Source organism: Fusarium oxysporum, chromosome 10 (genome assembly GCF_000149955.1).
Source record: "Fusarium oxysporum f. sp. lycopersici 4287 chromosome 10, whole genome shotgun sequence".
Taxonomy (NCBI): domain Eukaryota; kingdom Fungi; phylum Ascomycota; class Sordariomycetes; order Hypocreales; family Nectriaceae; genus Fusarium; species Fusarium oxysporum.
The window spans coordinates 188,737-203,179 of record NC_030995.1 but is presented as its reverse complement, the minus strand read 5'-3'; the positions used below and the strand labels follow the sequence as shown (position 1 = coordinate 203,179).

Sequence of the window (14,443 nt, the reverse complement as noted above, 5' to 3'; positions counted from 1 at the left end):
TTTCACAACCACCAAATTCCTCCAAAACCCAACATCACCACCCCTCCTCAGCATGTCCCCAACACCATGGATATGCCGAACCTGCACAAGAGTATTAACACGCTCTCACATGCGCCAATTCGTGCGCTTCGCAACCAATGGTTAGTCCTCCCCTCTCAATCCCCCCCCCCCCCCCCCCCAAAGTGCCCCCGCTAACCACCACAGATGCCTCACCACTCCTCGCACCCGCACTCCTCCAGCGCGCCCAATCCCTCACAACCGAACACGACGACCTCCAGAAAACCCTCAACAACTCCTTCGATTCTACCATAGCTAAGCGCGTCGGCGAATTGTCTCGCGTAGCTGAAGCGCTGAAAGCATGGCAGACCTCCCAAGCCTCTGTCGCCGAATTAACCTCCATGCTCAACGACCCCGATCAAGACGCCGATCTCGCTGCCATCGCCCGCGATGAACTCAGCTCCGAAACAGGAAAACTCGAGTCCCTCGCCCGCAGACTCTCAGCAAGCTTAACGCCCCGCCACCCCTTCGCCGATTTCCCATGCATGCTGGAATTCCGCCCTGGGCCTGGTGGTCTTGAAGGGCGGTACTTTATGGATACTTTGTTCAAAATGTACAAGGCGCTATGCATGCGACGCGGTTATCGCCACACAGTAGTAAAGTACGAATTTGCCGATACAGCAGGTGATTCCTCCTCATCAGCCGGCGAGAACCCCCTCCAAGAAGCAATTCTCGAAGTCCACGACCAAGGCGCCTTCGACATCTTCCGCAGCGAAGCAGGCATGCACCGCGTCCAGCGCATTCCCAGCACCGAGACCAAAGGCCGCGTGCACACCAGCGCCGTCGCAGTCTGGGTTCTGCCCTCGTTCCCCGAGAACGGCGCTGCAAACATCGACTTTGACGATCCAGAGAGTGACTTCTACGTTAATCCGCAGGAGGTCAAAATTGAGACGATGCGAGCTAGAGGTGCGGGAGGACAACACGTTAATAAGACGGAGTCTGCTATTCGAATGACGCATTTGCCTACTGGTACGACTGTGTCGATGCAGGATCATCGTTCGCAGCAGCGTAATCGTGAAGAAGCATGGAAATTGCTTCGTTCACGCATTGCAGATCAGAGACGAGAAGCTCGTGAAGAGGAAGCCTCTAAGCTAAGAAACAGCGTACTCTCCAAGACACAGATCACACGAGGTGATAAGATCCGAACGTACAACTACAACCAAGACCGATGTACCGACCATCGTGCAGGCGTTGACGTGCACGACCTACCGAATGTTCTCGAGGGCGGTGAAAAGCTAGATCGAATCATGGACGGCGCAAAAGATTGGCTTGTGAATAAGGATATTGAACTCCTCATGGCCGAAGAAGAAGCCAAAGAGAAACTCAATGGCAAGAAATAGATGTACAACACTGTAGCATAGGGATTGTATTATCATGTACAGAACCCGCTGTAGGGAACCCAAAACAGTTGAATAGATGACGATATCCGACGCTTCATATCTTCGTGCCATTATGCGTATCAAGAACGAACCAAACTCCAGCATGCACCCGATGAGGACACCGCGGTCCCAGCTAACTCCATGCATCAAAGTCCATTTCACATTAATCCTCCAAGAACCACCTTCCCAATACTAGCCACCTCTGTCTTGACATAGCTGCGACTCTGCTCCTCAAAGTCCCGTACTATCCCTTGCACGATTATCTTGCGCACGCGCGAATCCGCTTTCGTGAAGAGTTCAGCGACAGGTGCAGAACACTCTCTAGGTGAAGGTACCAACGCCAGAAATCTCGTGTAGCAATCGATCAACACATCGCACAGCGTCGCGAACGTCTCAAAGTAATCGGGGTCAAACGGCAACGAAGGCGTGAGTAGAAAGGTATACTCTTCTCCAGGGAGGAGATCTGTCTCAGCAGCTGCAAAGTTCATGACAGAGGGCGCTGGACCACCGGCTGCGGGCAGAGAAGCCATCTCGTCGACCATGGGGTGCATGTCAGCTGCTGATGTTGAGCGACGAGATTTACCGCCTGGACGACGGAACATGCTTGGGAGACGTGCGCGGGTGAGTGATGCAGCGGTTGATGATTCGCCGTGGAGTTGTTGGAAGGAGTCGAACTCAGAGAGGAGCGAGTTTAGACTTCGGAGGAATTCGATCGATGTGGAAGAGTACAGGTCGATGATTGTCGGGAGGGAGAGGCCGAGGAGGAGATGGTTCGTTGCTTTGCGACCAAGCTTTCGAGCATCGAGGGAGGGCATGCGATTGAGGTCCGTCTTTTCGAAGAGATACGTCTTGAACCAATAAATCCGTCCTTCATGTCTGTTTCGCAGTTAGCTTCTACCCAAACCGTTTTGCTCAAGGTCCAACATACGCTTTCCGCAAATACTCCAACGTTGCGATGCGCTTATTCGCAAGCTCCGTAACATGATGGTGCATGATACCCGCCTCATTCTGCTGCCACATTCCCGACGTCCCAACCGCCCCATTCGGCATTATCCCAATCGGCGTATTCGGCACGATCCCCCCATGAAGGGTCGTTGACCCCGTCGCACTGCGACTCAACATCTGAGGTTCCACGGGCGCCGCCGCACTTTCCACGCCGTCAGGCCTAGGCGCTACCTTGGCAGCAGCAGAGAGCGCGTAATCCGGCAGCGCAGGAGGCGCCGTAGCATCCGTGACAAAAGCGTTAGGCCCGTTCCCAAACGAACTCCCACGCCTACTCGACAGCGATGCTTTTCGCGAGAACGATGCTTTGCGGTCCTTGGGGAGGATAGTTGTGTTCAGAGGATCAACGGCGTGGCCGTCGCGCGTGGTGGGACGAGAAGCAGCGTTGGAGGAGAAGATGGAGGTCGAGAAGATGGGCGTACCCGTGTTATTCGGTGTTTTGGGAGGCATGTTTCGTGACGATCTGGCCCTGGGGGGCACGACGGAGTAAGGTTAATTGCGTGGTTGTCTCTTTTCGTGGTAGCCGTGCGTTAAAGGAGGGCGAGGGGTGTGTGATGATCGGCAGTCGAAGGATCCAACAACTGGCGTTTTCGCCAGAGCCGCACGCGGATTGCAGCGTCGCAGTGAATCCACGCGGGGGGGTTTGAGGGATGAGATTAGGTGTTTCGTTTTGCTTGACGATACGCCTATAGGCGCTCAGCGCCGTTTCTTTCGTCTCGTTTCTTTCGATTGCCCTTCTCGTGAATCTCAATATCGGATCGTCGTGCTCATCAGTACTGTAAAGAAAAAATGGTGGTGAAAGGGTGCATCCTGGAGTTGAACCCCTGGTTTGTGGTGCCGAATGTGGATTGGGCGGGAATTGCTTTTGGAATGGAAGGAAAATAAAAGATCCAGGGCCCTCTCACGCAAGCGCGCATGGGTAAGGTAAGGGTTCAGATTGAAGATCCGCTAACCACCTCCAGCGAAAACCGGAATAACCACCATTCTTGGCAAGACTCGCATAGAGGATCGGTTTCGTGATTTTAAATTGTGAGAAATAAGGGCCGATTGAAGATGATCGTTTGTTTAGCTGGTTACAGGCTCAAACGTGTTGCAGCAAAATTGGGGACGCCGTTAAAGTTCCCCGACAGCTATGCGCGTAACGGGCATCAAACTTCAGTCTAACTATAGACAGAGAGAAATGTTTGGAAAAGTGCATAATACCGTGATACGCTTAGCAGGCCATTTAGTAAGAATTTCTTCACTGTAATCACCGATTTTTAGAGCATGCAAGTCAATCACAAGATGGCACACAAACCATCATGTAAAGCAGTGCCTTACCCTGCAGGAGCAAGATCGCATTCATCGCGACGGGGGGTTCTAGAAACAATACTATGTGAGACGTGTCCAACGAGCATTGTTCATTCTCTAGTTCGTTTGGCATCAAATGATTGCACAAACCAGTCTTGCATGATGTTGTTGAGCCAAACCGCTTCTGTTCATCACTTGTCTCTCCCAGAGGCTCGGGCTTTTGATCCAGGGCTGTAGGTCTCAGCGGGCGAGGGTTGTCAATGTTGACTTATGCAACATAATATGATCTGTTTTCTTTAGGAATATTACTTCTGATACCAAGAAATGTCTACGGTCAGCATTTGCACAAAATACAAGCTTCGAGGTCTTGAATTAAGCTCAGCCCAGCACGCTAATACCGTGACGTCTTTGTGAAACTTCAAGACCCCTCATTGCTCACTCACCTCACGGCACCATCGCAACCATCTTCAATTAGAGCAACGCATGCATACCAGATAACCACCCAAAAATGACAACAATTCACATCTTACGCCATGGCCAAGCTCTACACAAGTAATTTACCCTCCATCCCATCTCTCACCTCGCTGACAACCCAGCGTTGAAAGAGGCTATCCCCACCGCGACCCTCCCCTAACAGATCTAGGAACACGTCAAGCACGCAGCGTCCAACAAACCATAAAAATACAACCAGACCTAATAATCGTATCACCCATGACAAGAACCATACAAACAATGTACATCGTCTTCCGGTATCTTCTCCATAGCACCAAAACCCCCGTCCAAGTATGGCCAGACCTCCGCGAGGCCCACGACGCAACCTGCAACAAGGGAATTTCACGAAAAGAATTAGCAGACAAGTTTCCAAACCTTGACTTTTCAGCCTGTCCGGAGAAGTGGGACTTTCCGACGCATACCCCGGATGATGCGACGGTACGAGCCGAAAGAGTTCGGCGGCGGTTGAAAGATGTTGCAAGGACCGGGGGCTATAAAAACATCATGCTCGTCACGCACCGAGGTATCGCTGCGTTTCTGGTGCAGGGCGATAGATTCAGTGTTTGCGGTAAGAGTACCAATACATGCCGAGGTCCTGGCTGATGACGTAGAACACCGATCATATCGCTTCGCCACGAATGAAGAAGTCGACAAAGCAAGGCATGGTGTTAACGTAGATACAGGGCTTGAGCAAGATTTTGGCCCGACAGTGTTGATACCAGCTGAGAAACCGAAAACTCGCCAAGGGCAGTCAAGCTGACGGGTAACTACTATCAATAGATGCAAACTCCTTGCCTGAAAGCAGGCTTGGACGGTCATGAGGTTTGAGGAGAATACAACCTTGGACTACAGTGCTGACCTCGTCTCACTAAGCAAAAATAATGATCAACTGGAAATATTGCTAGAAGACTCCAAATGGTGGCCACGTCAACATAAGCGGAATACCACCCTTCCTTGCGCAATCACCGAGCCACTTTCGCATCCATATCAATTATGACAATTGGGGTCCATGACAACTCGAAGTAAGCCGGAACAAATCCATTTTTACCACCGTTTCAAAACAACCTAATTGGATAAACAAATACCAGCGCCGCAGCTATCCAGCAAACTATCGATAGTTTAACTAAAATAAAGAAGCCCTCCAGACCAGAGTCAGCTAAGCCTCATGAGTATATCTACAGACACCAACCCTCATCTTTGCATCAGTGGCGGTGTAAACCAATGGTGAATCCTGCAACTCCACGCTTACACCTATTTACGTTATTCCGTAAGCCAAGCCACTGCAGGGCTGGCCAGTAAAAACACCTCCGCTGACTGCTTTAACCGCTGTGGAGTTGGGATGAGAAAATGTCAGCACTAGTAGGGCTGAGCTCGGCATCACGGCAGTTTAAATAATCTCCCAATCCCAAATCCAAGCCAAATTGAAAAAAAGGATTCAGTGCTTATTTTCCCTTTTCTTTTTAATTTTTCAGAGAATTTTGTTTACTGAGAAATCATGGCTTTCGTACGACCGTTGCTGTACGTCGCCCTCGGGCTTCTCATGGTGGTTTCCATCATCGAACTCTCCTTCATCTCAAGTATGGTCGGTTGGCTACACGGCAACGCCAGCGGAACCTTTTCCTTTGAGTACCGCGGTACAAGACACAATCTCAAGGGCGAGCCTGCAAACTTGATCGTTGATCAGGGACATACCAGCAACGGCGCAGCTGGAACAGCATTTGTCCTCATCGGATGTGGAGGAATCCTCGCTTTGATTCTTCGCAACAGACCAAACCCTGGAAAATTCAGTCGATTCTTTTATAACACGTGGCTGGTCTTCAACGTCCTCAGTTTACTTCTTACTCTCACGGCTCTTATCTACACCTTTGTTGTTACGAATAATCATAACGGACAACGTATCGACCCTGGTGTTGCGGCGGGTCTTGCCGATGATGAGAAATATCCCCTTCAGTCATGGACACCTCAGAATTGGTTCTCAGCATTCTTGAAACTCGATCTCACCAACTCGAATGAGAGAAACGACATTGAACATCACCTGCGTCTCATGCGAGGCTGGCAGTACAACTTAATCCCCTTCTTCATCATCCACCTTGCCGAGACTGGCCTTGCACTCTGGGACGCTATGCTACGACGAAAAGAGCCTGTGCCAGCCTATGCGCCACCCAAGCACACCGTCTAAGTCAATTGCATATACGAAAAGGATCGACATCCTTGCAAGGATGGAACATTATTTTTATTGGGTACATAAAGGAAGATATATGGCATCTCACCTCGGCATAAAATGTATAGAGGACAAATCTTTAATGATGTAATAATAAATAACATAAGGTTAAATAATTTACTCACCTGCTTCATTCGTGATAAGAGTCCAGTAACTCAATTGTGATTACAAATCCTGTACACGAAAGGGCGCGCAATGACTCACTAGAACGCCCAGCGGGGCCTTTCTCAGCACCATAAAAGCCATCTCCAACCTCACGATACTCACCCTTGTCTAATCATCCACAAATCAGATCAAAATGACTTATTCGCTCTTCATCGGCAACAAGCGCTACTCCTCTTGGTCAATGCGACCTTGGGTTCTTCTCAAAGCCCTCGAGATCCCCTTCGACGAAAAACTCAATCTCTTCAAACCCGGCCTTCGTCAACCCGACTTCCTCGCTTTTTCACCAACTGGAAAAGTCCCCTGTCTTCACGATAGAGAAACATCAATTGTTGTTTGGGACTCGTTAGCTATCTGCGAGTACATCGCTGAGCAATACCCCGCTGCTTGGCCAACCAACGCAGCAGCGCGTGCTTTTGCTCGTAGCGCCGCTGCGGAAATGCACTCTGGATTCGACGCCATTCGCGATGAGTGTTCTATGAACGTTGGGTTGAGAATTGAACTTGGAACACCGAGTGAAGCGCTCCAGAAGGATATTAGCCGCTTCAATGAGCTTTTCAAAGAGGGGTTGGACAAGTTTGGGGGACCGTGGTTGGCTGGTGATAAGTTTACGATCGTGGATGCTATGTATGCTCCTATTGCTTCGAGGATCAAGACTTATGGTATTGAGCTGGATGGCGCGGCGAAGGAGTATGCTGATCGGTTGTTTGAGCATGAGGCTGTGCAGGCGTGGATTCAGGACGGTATCAAGGAGACGAGCAGAGAGCCTTCTCATGAGGAGGACTGTGTGAGGGGACGCAAGATTCTCAAGGACTTGACCAAGGAGTAAGGTATTGATTTGGTTATGGAAAAGTACTGCTGGCTAAGAGAATGGCTATATAATAAAGAAAGCCAGAGGCGTTTGGGGATATGATTGACTCAATAAGTGTCCCAGTATTTAGTTTACCCTCGAGGAAGTTCCTGCAAAGCTCAGATATGCCATCTTGGTAAGAAGGCGAAACTTCTTTCCCCAAATGATAAATGCACCAGCAAATACGGTGATGATAAAAGACAAGAAACAGACCAGAATGAAGGTATCCTGTACTCCCATACTGTCAATCCAAGGCTGAATACCAAATGTCATAGCACAGCCAATGATGTTCCTGATCAAGATAACAGTTGTGATAGCTTCACCATCAACTTCCTTGTAGCAGTCAACAACGTAAGCCATAGTGAGAGCTGCTGCGACCGTCAAGCCAAAGCCAACGAGTCCCATGCCGACGACAGGACCAATCCAAGGTAGCGCGTTGGCGGCACCAACACCGTAGAGTAAGAGACCGCCTGACATGAGGAACGCCATGGGGATGAAAACCTGGAGACGGAACTCTGGTTCTAGCCACCCACGGTTTCGGCGTGTGAGGAACAGGACAAGCTTGTCGTTAAAAGGACCCGCCATCAAGGCTCTGATGGAAAGTTAGCATATATACGTAGTACTTATTGTAAAGGAAGCTTACCCAAAGAGACCTCCAATAAGAGGAGACAGCCAGATAAGACCCAGAGCCTCATTGCTCATGCTATATGGTGACGAGCCCAAGATGGAAGCTGTAGTGGTTCCTAGGACGGTGATCCAGGATACACAAGCGCCATACTCAAGTCCGCTCTTCAGAAATGTCAGTATCTCCCAATCGCCTTGTCAATGGCGCTATAACTTACCCAAACGATGGCTGGAAACCAAGATAGTTGCAAAGGACGATAGACTTGCCTGACGAACTGGCCCCAAGTTCCTGGGAGAACAACCCACGGGCGGTACTGAAGTCGAAATGAGTCTGTCTCCAGGACTTGGCCAACTCTGTATACACTGCCGTTGGTGAGTGCTGAATGAAGATGTTTTTCTCCTTTGTCATCCTCTAGAATGGCCTCCAAAGCAGACTCTTGAGTTTCTTGTACTTGCTCTTGAGGGAGCGCCGACTCTCTAGTGAAGTTACTTTCCTCCAAAGTGAAGAAGATGGCAACAAAGAGTATACCACACAATATAGCACCCCACCAATATACCCAACGCCAACCGAGAGTCTCGATCATGTATCCAGAACAAATGGGGCCGACTGAAGATCCTGCTGATAACCCGAAGGCGTAAATACCCAAGGCAAAACCTCGTTCATGAGCAAAGAAGATATCGGCGATCGAGATGGGAACGAGAGCTTCGTATGGTGCACGGCCTAGTCCAAAGAGGATGTGAGCGCCGATGAAGTCACCAGAATTTCTTGCAGTTGCAAGCCAGATGTGACAGCCGATGACAACGGCCAGGCTGGATAGGTATGCGATACGTCGACCAAACTCTGTCCAATGTCAGAACGGTAACACTATAGCTAGGATAGGAATACTTACTGTGAGACAGAGGCGTGAAAAAGACATTTCCAACACCAAGCATCAGCAAAGTCAAAGCAGTACCAATGTTGAGTTGATTAATCGATGTCCCAAGCGCATCTTGAATATCAACGTAAACAGAACTTTCCCAGTTTCCCAGGGCAGTCATGACAGTGCTGTATATGACAAGCAAGAACAGATGATATCTCTTTCGCCAGACGGACCAGCGAAGTGGATCACCTAGGTTATCAGATGGAGTTGGAACAAGGATGATATCGCCTTGTTCATTGGTATTGTGGGATGGTCTAGTGACAAGGTAGACTGTTCCAGGGACGACTTCATAGTCGGGATGTGAAGAGTTGTTTTCCTCCATTATGAAACAGAGTTGGTTTTCAAGAGAGATGTATTAATGGACTTGTTGTTAGAGTCATTGTTTAAGACGACGAGGTGACTTTATAGACTTGCCAACTCGGCTGTTGATAAGGAGTTCAGAGATAATGTTCAACATGCCGATGAGAATGCCGGTCGTTCATGGTGGACGAAAACCTGGGGTTAGACCAAACCCAAAAAGGTCTTCCGACACACTAAAGCTCAAAGGTGGGAGCGATAACGGCCTCGGACGATCTGATGTTGAGCGAAGCAATTACTTCAGATGAGAAAAGAGAAGTTAAAGATACGAGAGAGGTCATGGCGATTTGAGTTTCGATGTAGACTAAACTTCATTAGGTCTTCCGACAGACTAAAACTGACCCTTGTCTAACCGTTGGCCAATGGACTGGCTGGGGTTTCGTCTCGAACTTCAATATCCGGAAGTATACCCGTAGGCTGAGGAGTTGAGCTAGGCTGTATTGGCTCTTCCGACAAGCTAATGCAGCTTCGTTTGATTTAGTCAGTCTTGTATCAATAGATCAGAACGGAAAGTGTGCTATAAATTCCTATACTGTTATCTCCCTTTTGATGCTGGGTGAGTATTCAGACTGGCTAACATCCTTGACCTCTCATCATGACGCTTCTATCAAAGCCAAGCATCTCAATGGAAGATATACGAAACACCATCGACACTTACATCAAGGGACTTTCAGATGAGCTCTACACTTTGAACAAGCAGGCAAGACTCTGTTCAGCATTGACCTCTCCAACACGCTGACATCTTCACCCAGATCCACGACGAACCTGAGATAGCCTTTCAAGAATTCAAAGCTCAAACTCATATTTCCGACTTCCTTGAACAACAAGGCCATTCAGTTCAACGCGGGGCTTACAACCTACCTACATCCCTCGAGTCTATATATGGCTCCAAAGGCCGATGCGTCAACTTCAACGCGGAATATGATGCCCTTCCTGGCCTTGGCCATGCTTGTGGTCACAACCTGATCTCTATAGCCAGTGTTGCTACTTATCTCGCTTTGACACATACTTTGAGGAAGTATGGTATTGACGGAAGAGCGCAGTTACTAGGTACGCCTGCTGAGGAGGACGGCGGAGGGAAGATTCTCCTCCTCAATGCTGGGGCCTATGAGAAAGCCGATCTTTCTCTGATGATGTGAGTTGCGACTAGCTTCATCATCCCTTTTTCCAACCCTCTAACGACTACCAGTCACCCTTTTGTGGAAGACCAATTCCGTCCAAACGGTACAATTGGATCCGCCGGCCAAAGCAGCATCGCAATCGTCGATTTAATCGCCGAATTTCGCGGCACCAGCGCCCACGCTTCCGGAAACCCATGGGACGGAATAAACGCCCTTGACGCACTGGTAGCTTCATACAATAACATATCAATGCTACGACAACAGATAAAGCCAGATGAGCGTATCCACGGATGTATTCTTCAAGCACCAAAGATCACGAATGCGATACCAGAGTATACAAAGGTCAAGTTCTCGATTCGAAGTCCAAAGATGAACTCCCTGAAGAAGTTGGGTCAGCGGGTGCGGCATTGTCTTGAGGCAGGAGGGTTGGCTACGGGCTGTGAGGTTGAGATAACTGAAGACCTGGCGTATGCTGATCTCTGGGTCAATGATCCTCTGTGTTCTCTGTTTAAGCAACATATGGATTTACTTGGTGTTCCGCTGTCTCAAGGGAGTCAAAGCGAGAATATCGGTGGTTCGACTGATATGGGGAATGTTAGCCAGATTATCCCTGGCTTGCATGCGATTATCGGGATCGAAGCACCAAAGGGCACGTTCCCACACAATCATGCTTTTGCAGAGGCTGTTGGTACGAAGGATGCTCATTTGAGGATTCTCGAAGCTGCGAAAGGAATGGCTTTAACGGCGTGGTCTGCGATTGTCGACGATAAGGTGTTTGCTGAGATTCAGGACCATTTTGACAAGATGAGGAAGACAGACGAGAACTTGGGTCTATGAATAGAGTAAATAGTTTCCAGTAGCACAGAAAGTCACAATTCACCACGCTTTCTAACAATTATATTCATATAAGACGAGTACACTGTTCATACCGAGTAGTCTCCCTTTTCCTACAGAATCACCGTTTTGAGCAGAGACTCTTCGAACAGGATGTCGAGCCCCAACGAGGAAGTCTTCTCTCTACCAGCCACTGCAGGGCTCTGTTCTGTCAAAACTCCAGCAACAGGCGCAAAAAGATCCATAGGTCTTGGTCTCCAGGCACATAAAAGAAACTCTACGACGGATCGCACTGCCCTGCCGCCAGCAAAGTGATTCATGGCCTCAACATGTAGAATAATGAGATCTTGACTTTTGGTCGTTGTCATACCGGTGCCAAGAACAGTGATAGCACAAAGCAGGCTTGTGAAGTCGGATCGCACCCTGGCGAGATGATGAAGTGCTGTTTCGCAGAGGCTTATGACTGAAGGCTCTCCAGCCCCCAGAAATGGGTTTTCGAGTTTGGTGATTAGAAGTTCGATAGCCAGTGAATAGACCTGTCTGATATGGAAACTCTCAGTATCATGGTTGGTGCTTGAAAGTTCCTGATGGGTGGCCGCTGCCGTTGGCTCTATTTGTTCAATGTTGCCCAATCCAACTTGGCACTCGTGCAGTCTGCTCCTCAGCTCCTGTAGTCTGACTTGCATATAATCAGAGGCCACGCTGAGCCGATGATGCAGCAGATGAGAGACCTTGAACAGGATATCGAAGAGCTCGATGGGAAGCCACGCCGATAACCCTGCTTTCACAAATCCACTAGAGTTGGCGTTTGACTCCAGAACTGGCGATCTGGACCATAGGCTTATAATCTTCGAAAGATCATGGTAATTGCGTAGATAGCTTGGGCGAAAGACACCGTTTATGGCTACATGATAAACCAGGGTCTCCAACACCAGAGCTTGATGGGTGTTCTGAGGCGGTTGATCAAGTGCGAGACATAGTGGCGCCGTGACTGAGAGATAGGTTAGAGAATCAGTAGCGGAGTTTTCAAATCTCTGGATATTGGTTAGTCTTCAAAAAGGCCAGGTTTCATCAAAGCTGATACTCACCTCAAAAACATGCAGCAACAGCACAGTCGCGATATTGGAATCCTGGGTAAGACTCCCCTTACTCCTTGTGCTCAGGCGCAGTTGCTTCAGCGCGTCGCTGTGTTGTTGGAGGGCGTGTATTCGCCAGCTTGGTTGAAACTGCGAGATTATAATTGCTGAACATGCGAGCCATGCATGAAGCATACTGCGTGAGTTGACTAGAGCTTCAAACCCTTCAGCAAGCATCGAGAACTCTCGGCCTCGATCAAGCCTTGATGTAGCTTGGTCGAGAACCTCTAGCAATCCTGTCATTGAGCATGAGGGCAGGCCTTGGAAGCATTCGTTGAAGGCCCCTGTGTTGCTGATGAGGGCCTGGTCATGTATTGGGGAAGACAGGCGGCATCCGTTTCGTAAGATCAACTCCTCACCAAGGGTACTCGGTGTGCTAGGACCGCTGGTCTCGCCATGAGAGCTATCATCTAACTGAGGACTCACACTACTCCTCTCGCCAGCCCGAACATCGAGCTTCTGGTTACGGCGCTCATTACTGCTGCGCCAGCTACAAGTAACTCGACGGTTGGAACAGCTACCGCAGGTTGGGCGACATTCATCGCATTTCTTCCGTCGATTTCGGCCTTAAGAGTAGAGTCAGTAATTTTGCCACTATGATGAGACTGCATGCTTACATGGAATGCAACCACCTTGAGACCGGCGATGCTTTACGCGCTTCTCTGCATGAACCCAGCCTCCAGAGTAAAGTTCAAATTGCGCAAACATTGGCCTTTCGAACGTATTCTAAAAATGGCCAGACATAGGTCTGGAAGGTGAATGAGTAGCTAGGTTATAAAATCTGGGGATGCGGGGTTTTATGCTCTACACTACCTACCTCGGGATAGCTTCATAATCTCAGAAGGCGTTAGCTCTAACCAAACAGTGAGCTTTTTATGTAATTCACTACCGTGTGAGCTAATAGAGACAGCTCTGTTGATCAGAAAACTTTCTATACTTGGGGTAGTTCTTCCATCACCAAGTGCTTGAATATGCTATCAAACAAAGGAGAGACGAATTTCATCGCTGTGTTAAATCCATCGAGAAACTGGCAAGTAGGCATTAATAGGCACAAACAATCACTTTGAGTCTGTGCCTTAAAATCAGGCTCTTTGTCTGACCCCAAGCTTGACATCTCGCACGTGATAGGTCGTTGCCTGATTGAAATATGCAACCAACAAGCTTGAGGATTCATCCTATCACTTCATCAGTATATCACCTAATTATGTCTCCATCCATTGGTGAAAGTACCAACAATGCATCAATCGGGTCTGACGAGTCGTGTCGGTTTGAAACCATACGGATTATCGATACAGAGGAGCCTGAATTTTATCGGAAAGAAAGCTTCCATCCAGTTCACATCAATGATCACTTTGACGGAAGGCGGTACCGGATTGTCCATAAGCTTGGTCATGGCGGCTTTTCCGTCGTATGGCTAGCTTACGACTCCTTGGAGTCTATCTGGGTGGCCCTCAAGATTGTGGCTGCTTCGGACTCATCTATGATGGAAGAAAAAGCAGTCATGTGGCACAATATCATTTCGACAATGAATGACGAAAGATTCGTCACTTATAAGCGCTTCTTTCACATCGAAGGACCCAATGGCCGTCATCTATGTCTAGCCCTACCACCTTGTGGTCCTTCTTGCAACACTCTGTCCCAATACCTACAGAGTAGGATTCATCCCTGGCTGGCGCGTCGCGTGGCTTTTCAAGCTACAAAAGCTATCGCAGATCTTCATTCTCAAGGTCTTTGTCACGGAGGTAAGCAGCGTTTCTCCTTCCTACCTTCACTCTACTGATTCGCTGTAGACTTTACCCCGAGCAATATCGTCTTTCGCATCCGTAACCTTGATCATCTTGATGATCAAGGTATATACCGACTTTTTGGTGAACCTCAACGCGATGGCTTGAGAACGATATCGGGTGAACCTACTGGTGCAGAGGCGCCTCGGGTATATCGGTTGGCAACCTCGACTTCACGTCAGCAGAGGACCTCATACGTGATGATATCTGGTTT

The 14,443-nt window shown here is 48.9% G+C and overlaps 9 protein-coding genes across 11 annotated transcripts; 5 read left to right on the top strand and 4 right to left on the bottom strand.

The window, feature by feature from the left end:
• The first annotated feature begins 26 nt into the window (after positions 1–26).
• Positions 27–1,744, top strand: FOXG_13650 (peptide chain release factor 1). Its single transcript, XM_018393640.1, has 2 exons — positions 27–140; positions 205–1,744. Exons 1-2 carry the CDS (start codon positions 53–55, stop codon positions 1,395–1,397), a joined length of 1,281 nt encoding a protein of 426 aa, XP_018252945.1. The 5' UTR covers positions 27–52; the 3' UTR covers positions 1,398–1,744.
• FOXG_13649 (uncharacterized protein) lies at positions 205–3,311 on the bottom strand. Its single transcript, XM_018393639.1, has 2 exons — positions 2,365–3,311; positions 205–2,312 (listed from the first exon to the last, which is right to left on the bottom strand). The coding sequence occupies exons 1-2, from the start codon at positions 2,886–2,888 to the stop codon at positions 1,595–1,597; spliced, it is 1,242 nt and encodes a 413-aa protein (XP_018252944.1). The 5' UTR covers positions 2,889–3,311; the 3' UTR covers positions 205–1,594.
• Positions 3,312–4,015: 704 nt separating this feature from the next.
• On the bottom strand, positions 4,016–5,128 carry FOXG_21228 (uncharacterized protein). The gene has a single exon (XM_018401538.1). It carries the CDS (start codon positions 5,037–5,039, stop codon positions 4,605–4,607), a length of 435 nt encoding a protein of 144 aa, XP_018252943.1. The 5' UTR covers positions 5,040–5,128; the 3' UTR covers positions 4,016–4,604.
• A 435-nt stretch (positions 5,129–5,563) lies between these two features.
• FOXG_13647 (uncharacterized protein) lies at positions 5,564–6,584 on the top strand. The gene has a single exon (XM_018393638.1). It carries the CDS (start codon positions 5,716–5,718, stop codon positions 6,397–6,399), a length of 684 nt encoding a protein of 227 aa, XP_018252942.1. The 5' UTR covers positions 5,564–5,715; the 3' UTR covers positions 6,400–6,584.
• Positions 6,585–6,682: 98 nt separating this feature from the next.
• Positions 6,683–7,730, top strand: FOXG_13646 (glutathione S-transferase). Its single transcript, XM_018393637.1, has one exon. It carries the CDS (start codon positions 6,740–6,742, stop codon positions 7,430–7,432), a length of 693 nt encoding a protein of 230 aa, XP_018252941.1. The 5' UTR covers positions 6,683–6,739; the 3' UTR covers positions 7,433–7,730.
• Positions 7,541–9,319, bottom strand: FOXG_13645 (uncharacterized protein; the record flags this gene model as incomplete). Its single annotated transcript, XM_018393636.1, has 4 exons — positions 7,541–8,045; positions 8,097–8,242; positions 8,296–8,918; positions 8,968–9,319. The coding sequence occupies 4 exons, from the start codon at positions 9,317–9,319 to the stop codon at positions 7,541–7,543; spliced, it is 1,626 nt and encodes a 541-aa protein (XP_018252940.1).
• A 630-nt stretch (positions 9,320–9,949) lies between these two features.
• On the top strand, positions 9,950–11,312 carry FOXG_13644 (uncharacterized protein; the record flags this gene model as incomplete). Its single annotated transcript, XM_018393635.1, has 3 exons — positions 9,950–10,064; positions 10,129–10,489; positions 10,544–11,312. 3 exons carry the CDS (start codon positions 9,950–9,952, stop codon positions 11,310–11,312), a joined length of 1,245 nt encoding a protein of 414 aa, XP_018252939.1.
• On the bottom strand, positions 11,281–13,913 carry FOXG_13643 (uncharacterized protein). 3 transcript variants are annotated; one of them, XM_018393634.1, is made up of 5 exons: positions 13,680–13,823; positions 13,263–13,620; positions 13,063–13,193; positions 12,398–13,011; positions 11,355–12,343 (listed from the first exon to the last, which is right to left on the bottom strand). In XM_018393634.1, exons 3-5 carry the CDS (start codon positions 13,151–13,153, stop codon positions 11,423–11,425), a joined length of 1,626 nt encoding a protein of 541 aa, XP_018252938.1. In that variant the 5' UTR covers positions 13,154–13,193; positions 13,263–13,620; positions 13,680–13,823; the 3' UTR covers positions 11,355–11,422. The 3 variants fall into 3 exon arrangements, with proteins under 3 accessions (XP_018252936.1, XP_018252938.1, XP_018252937.1); XM_018393632.1 differs by having other exon boundaries at positions 11,281–12,343; positions 13,063–13,620; positions 13,676–13,913; XM_018393633.1 differs by having other exon boundaries at positions 13,263–13,823.
• FOXG_21227 (uncharacterized protein) lies at positions 13,650–14,430 on the top strand (the record flags this gene model as incomplete). Its single annotated transcript, XM_018401537.1, has 3 exons — positions 13,650–14,187; positions 14,236–14,361; positions 14,417–14,430. The coding sequence occupies 3 exons, from the start codon at positions 13,650–13,652 to the stop codon at positions 14,428–14,430; spliced, it is 678 nt and encodes a 225-aa protein (XP_018252935.1).
• Between the last annotated feature and the right edge of the window lie 13 nt (positions 14,431–14,443).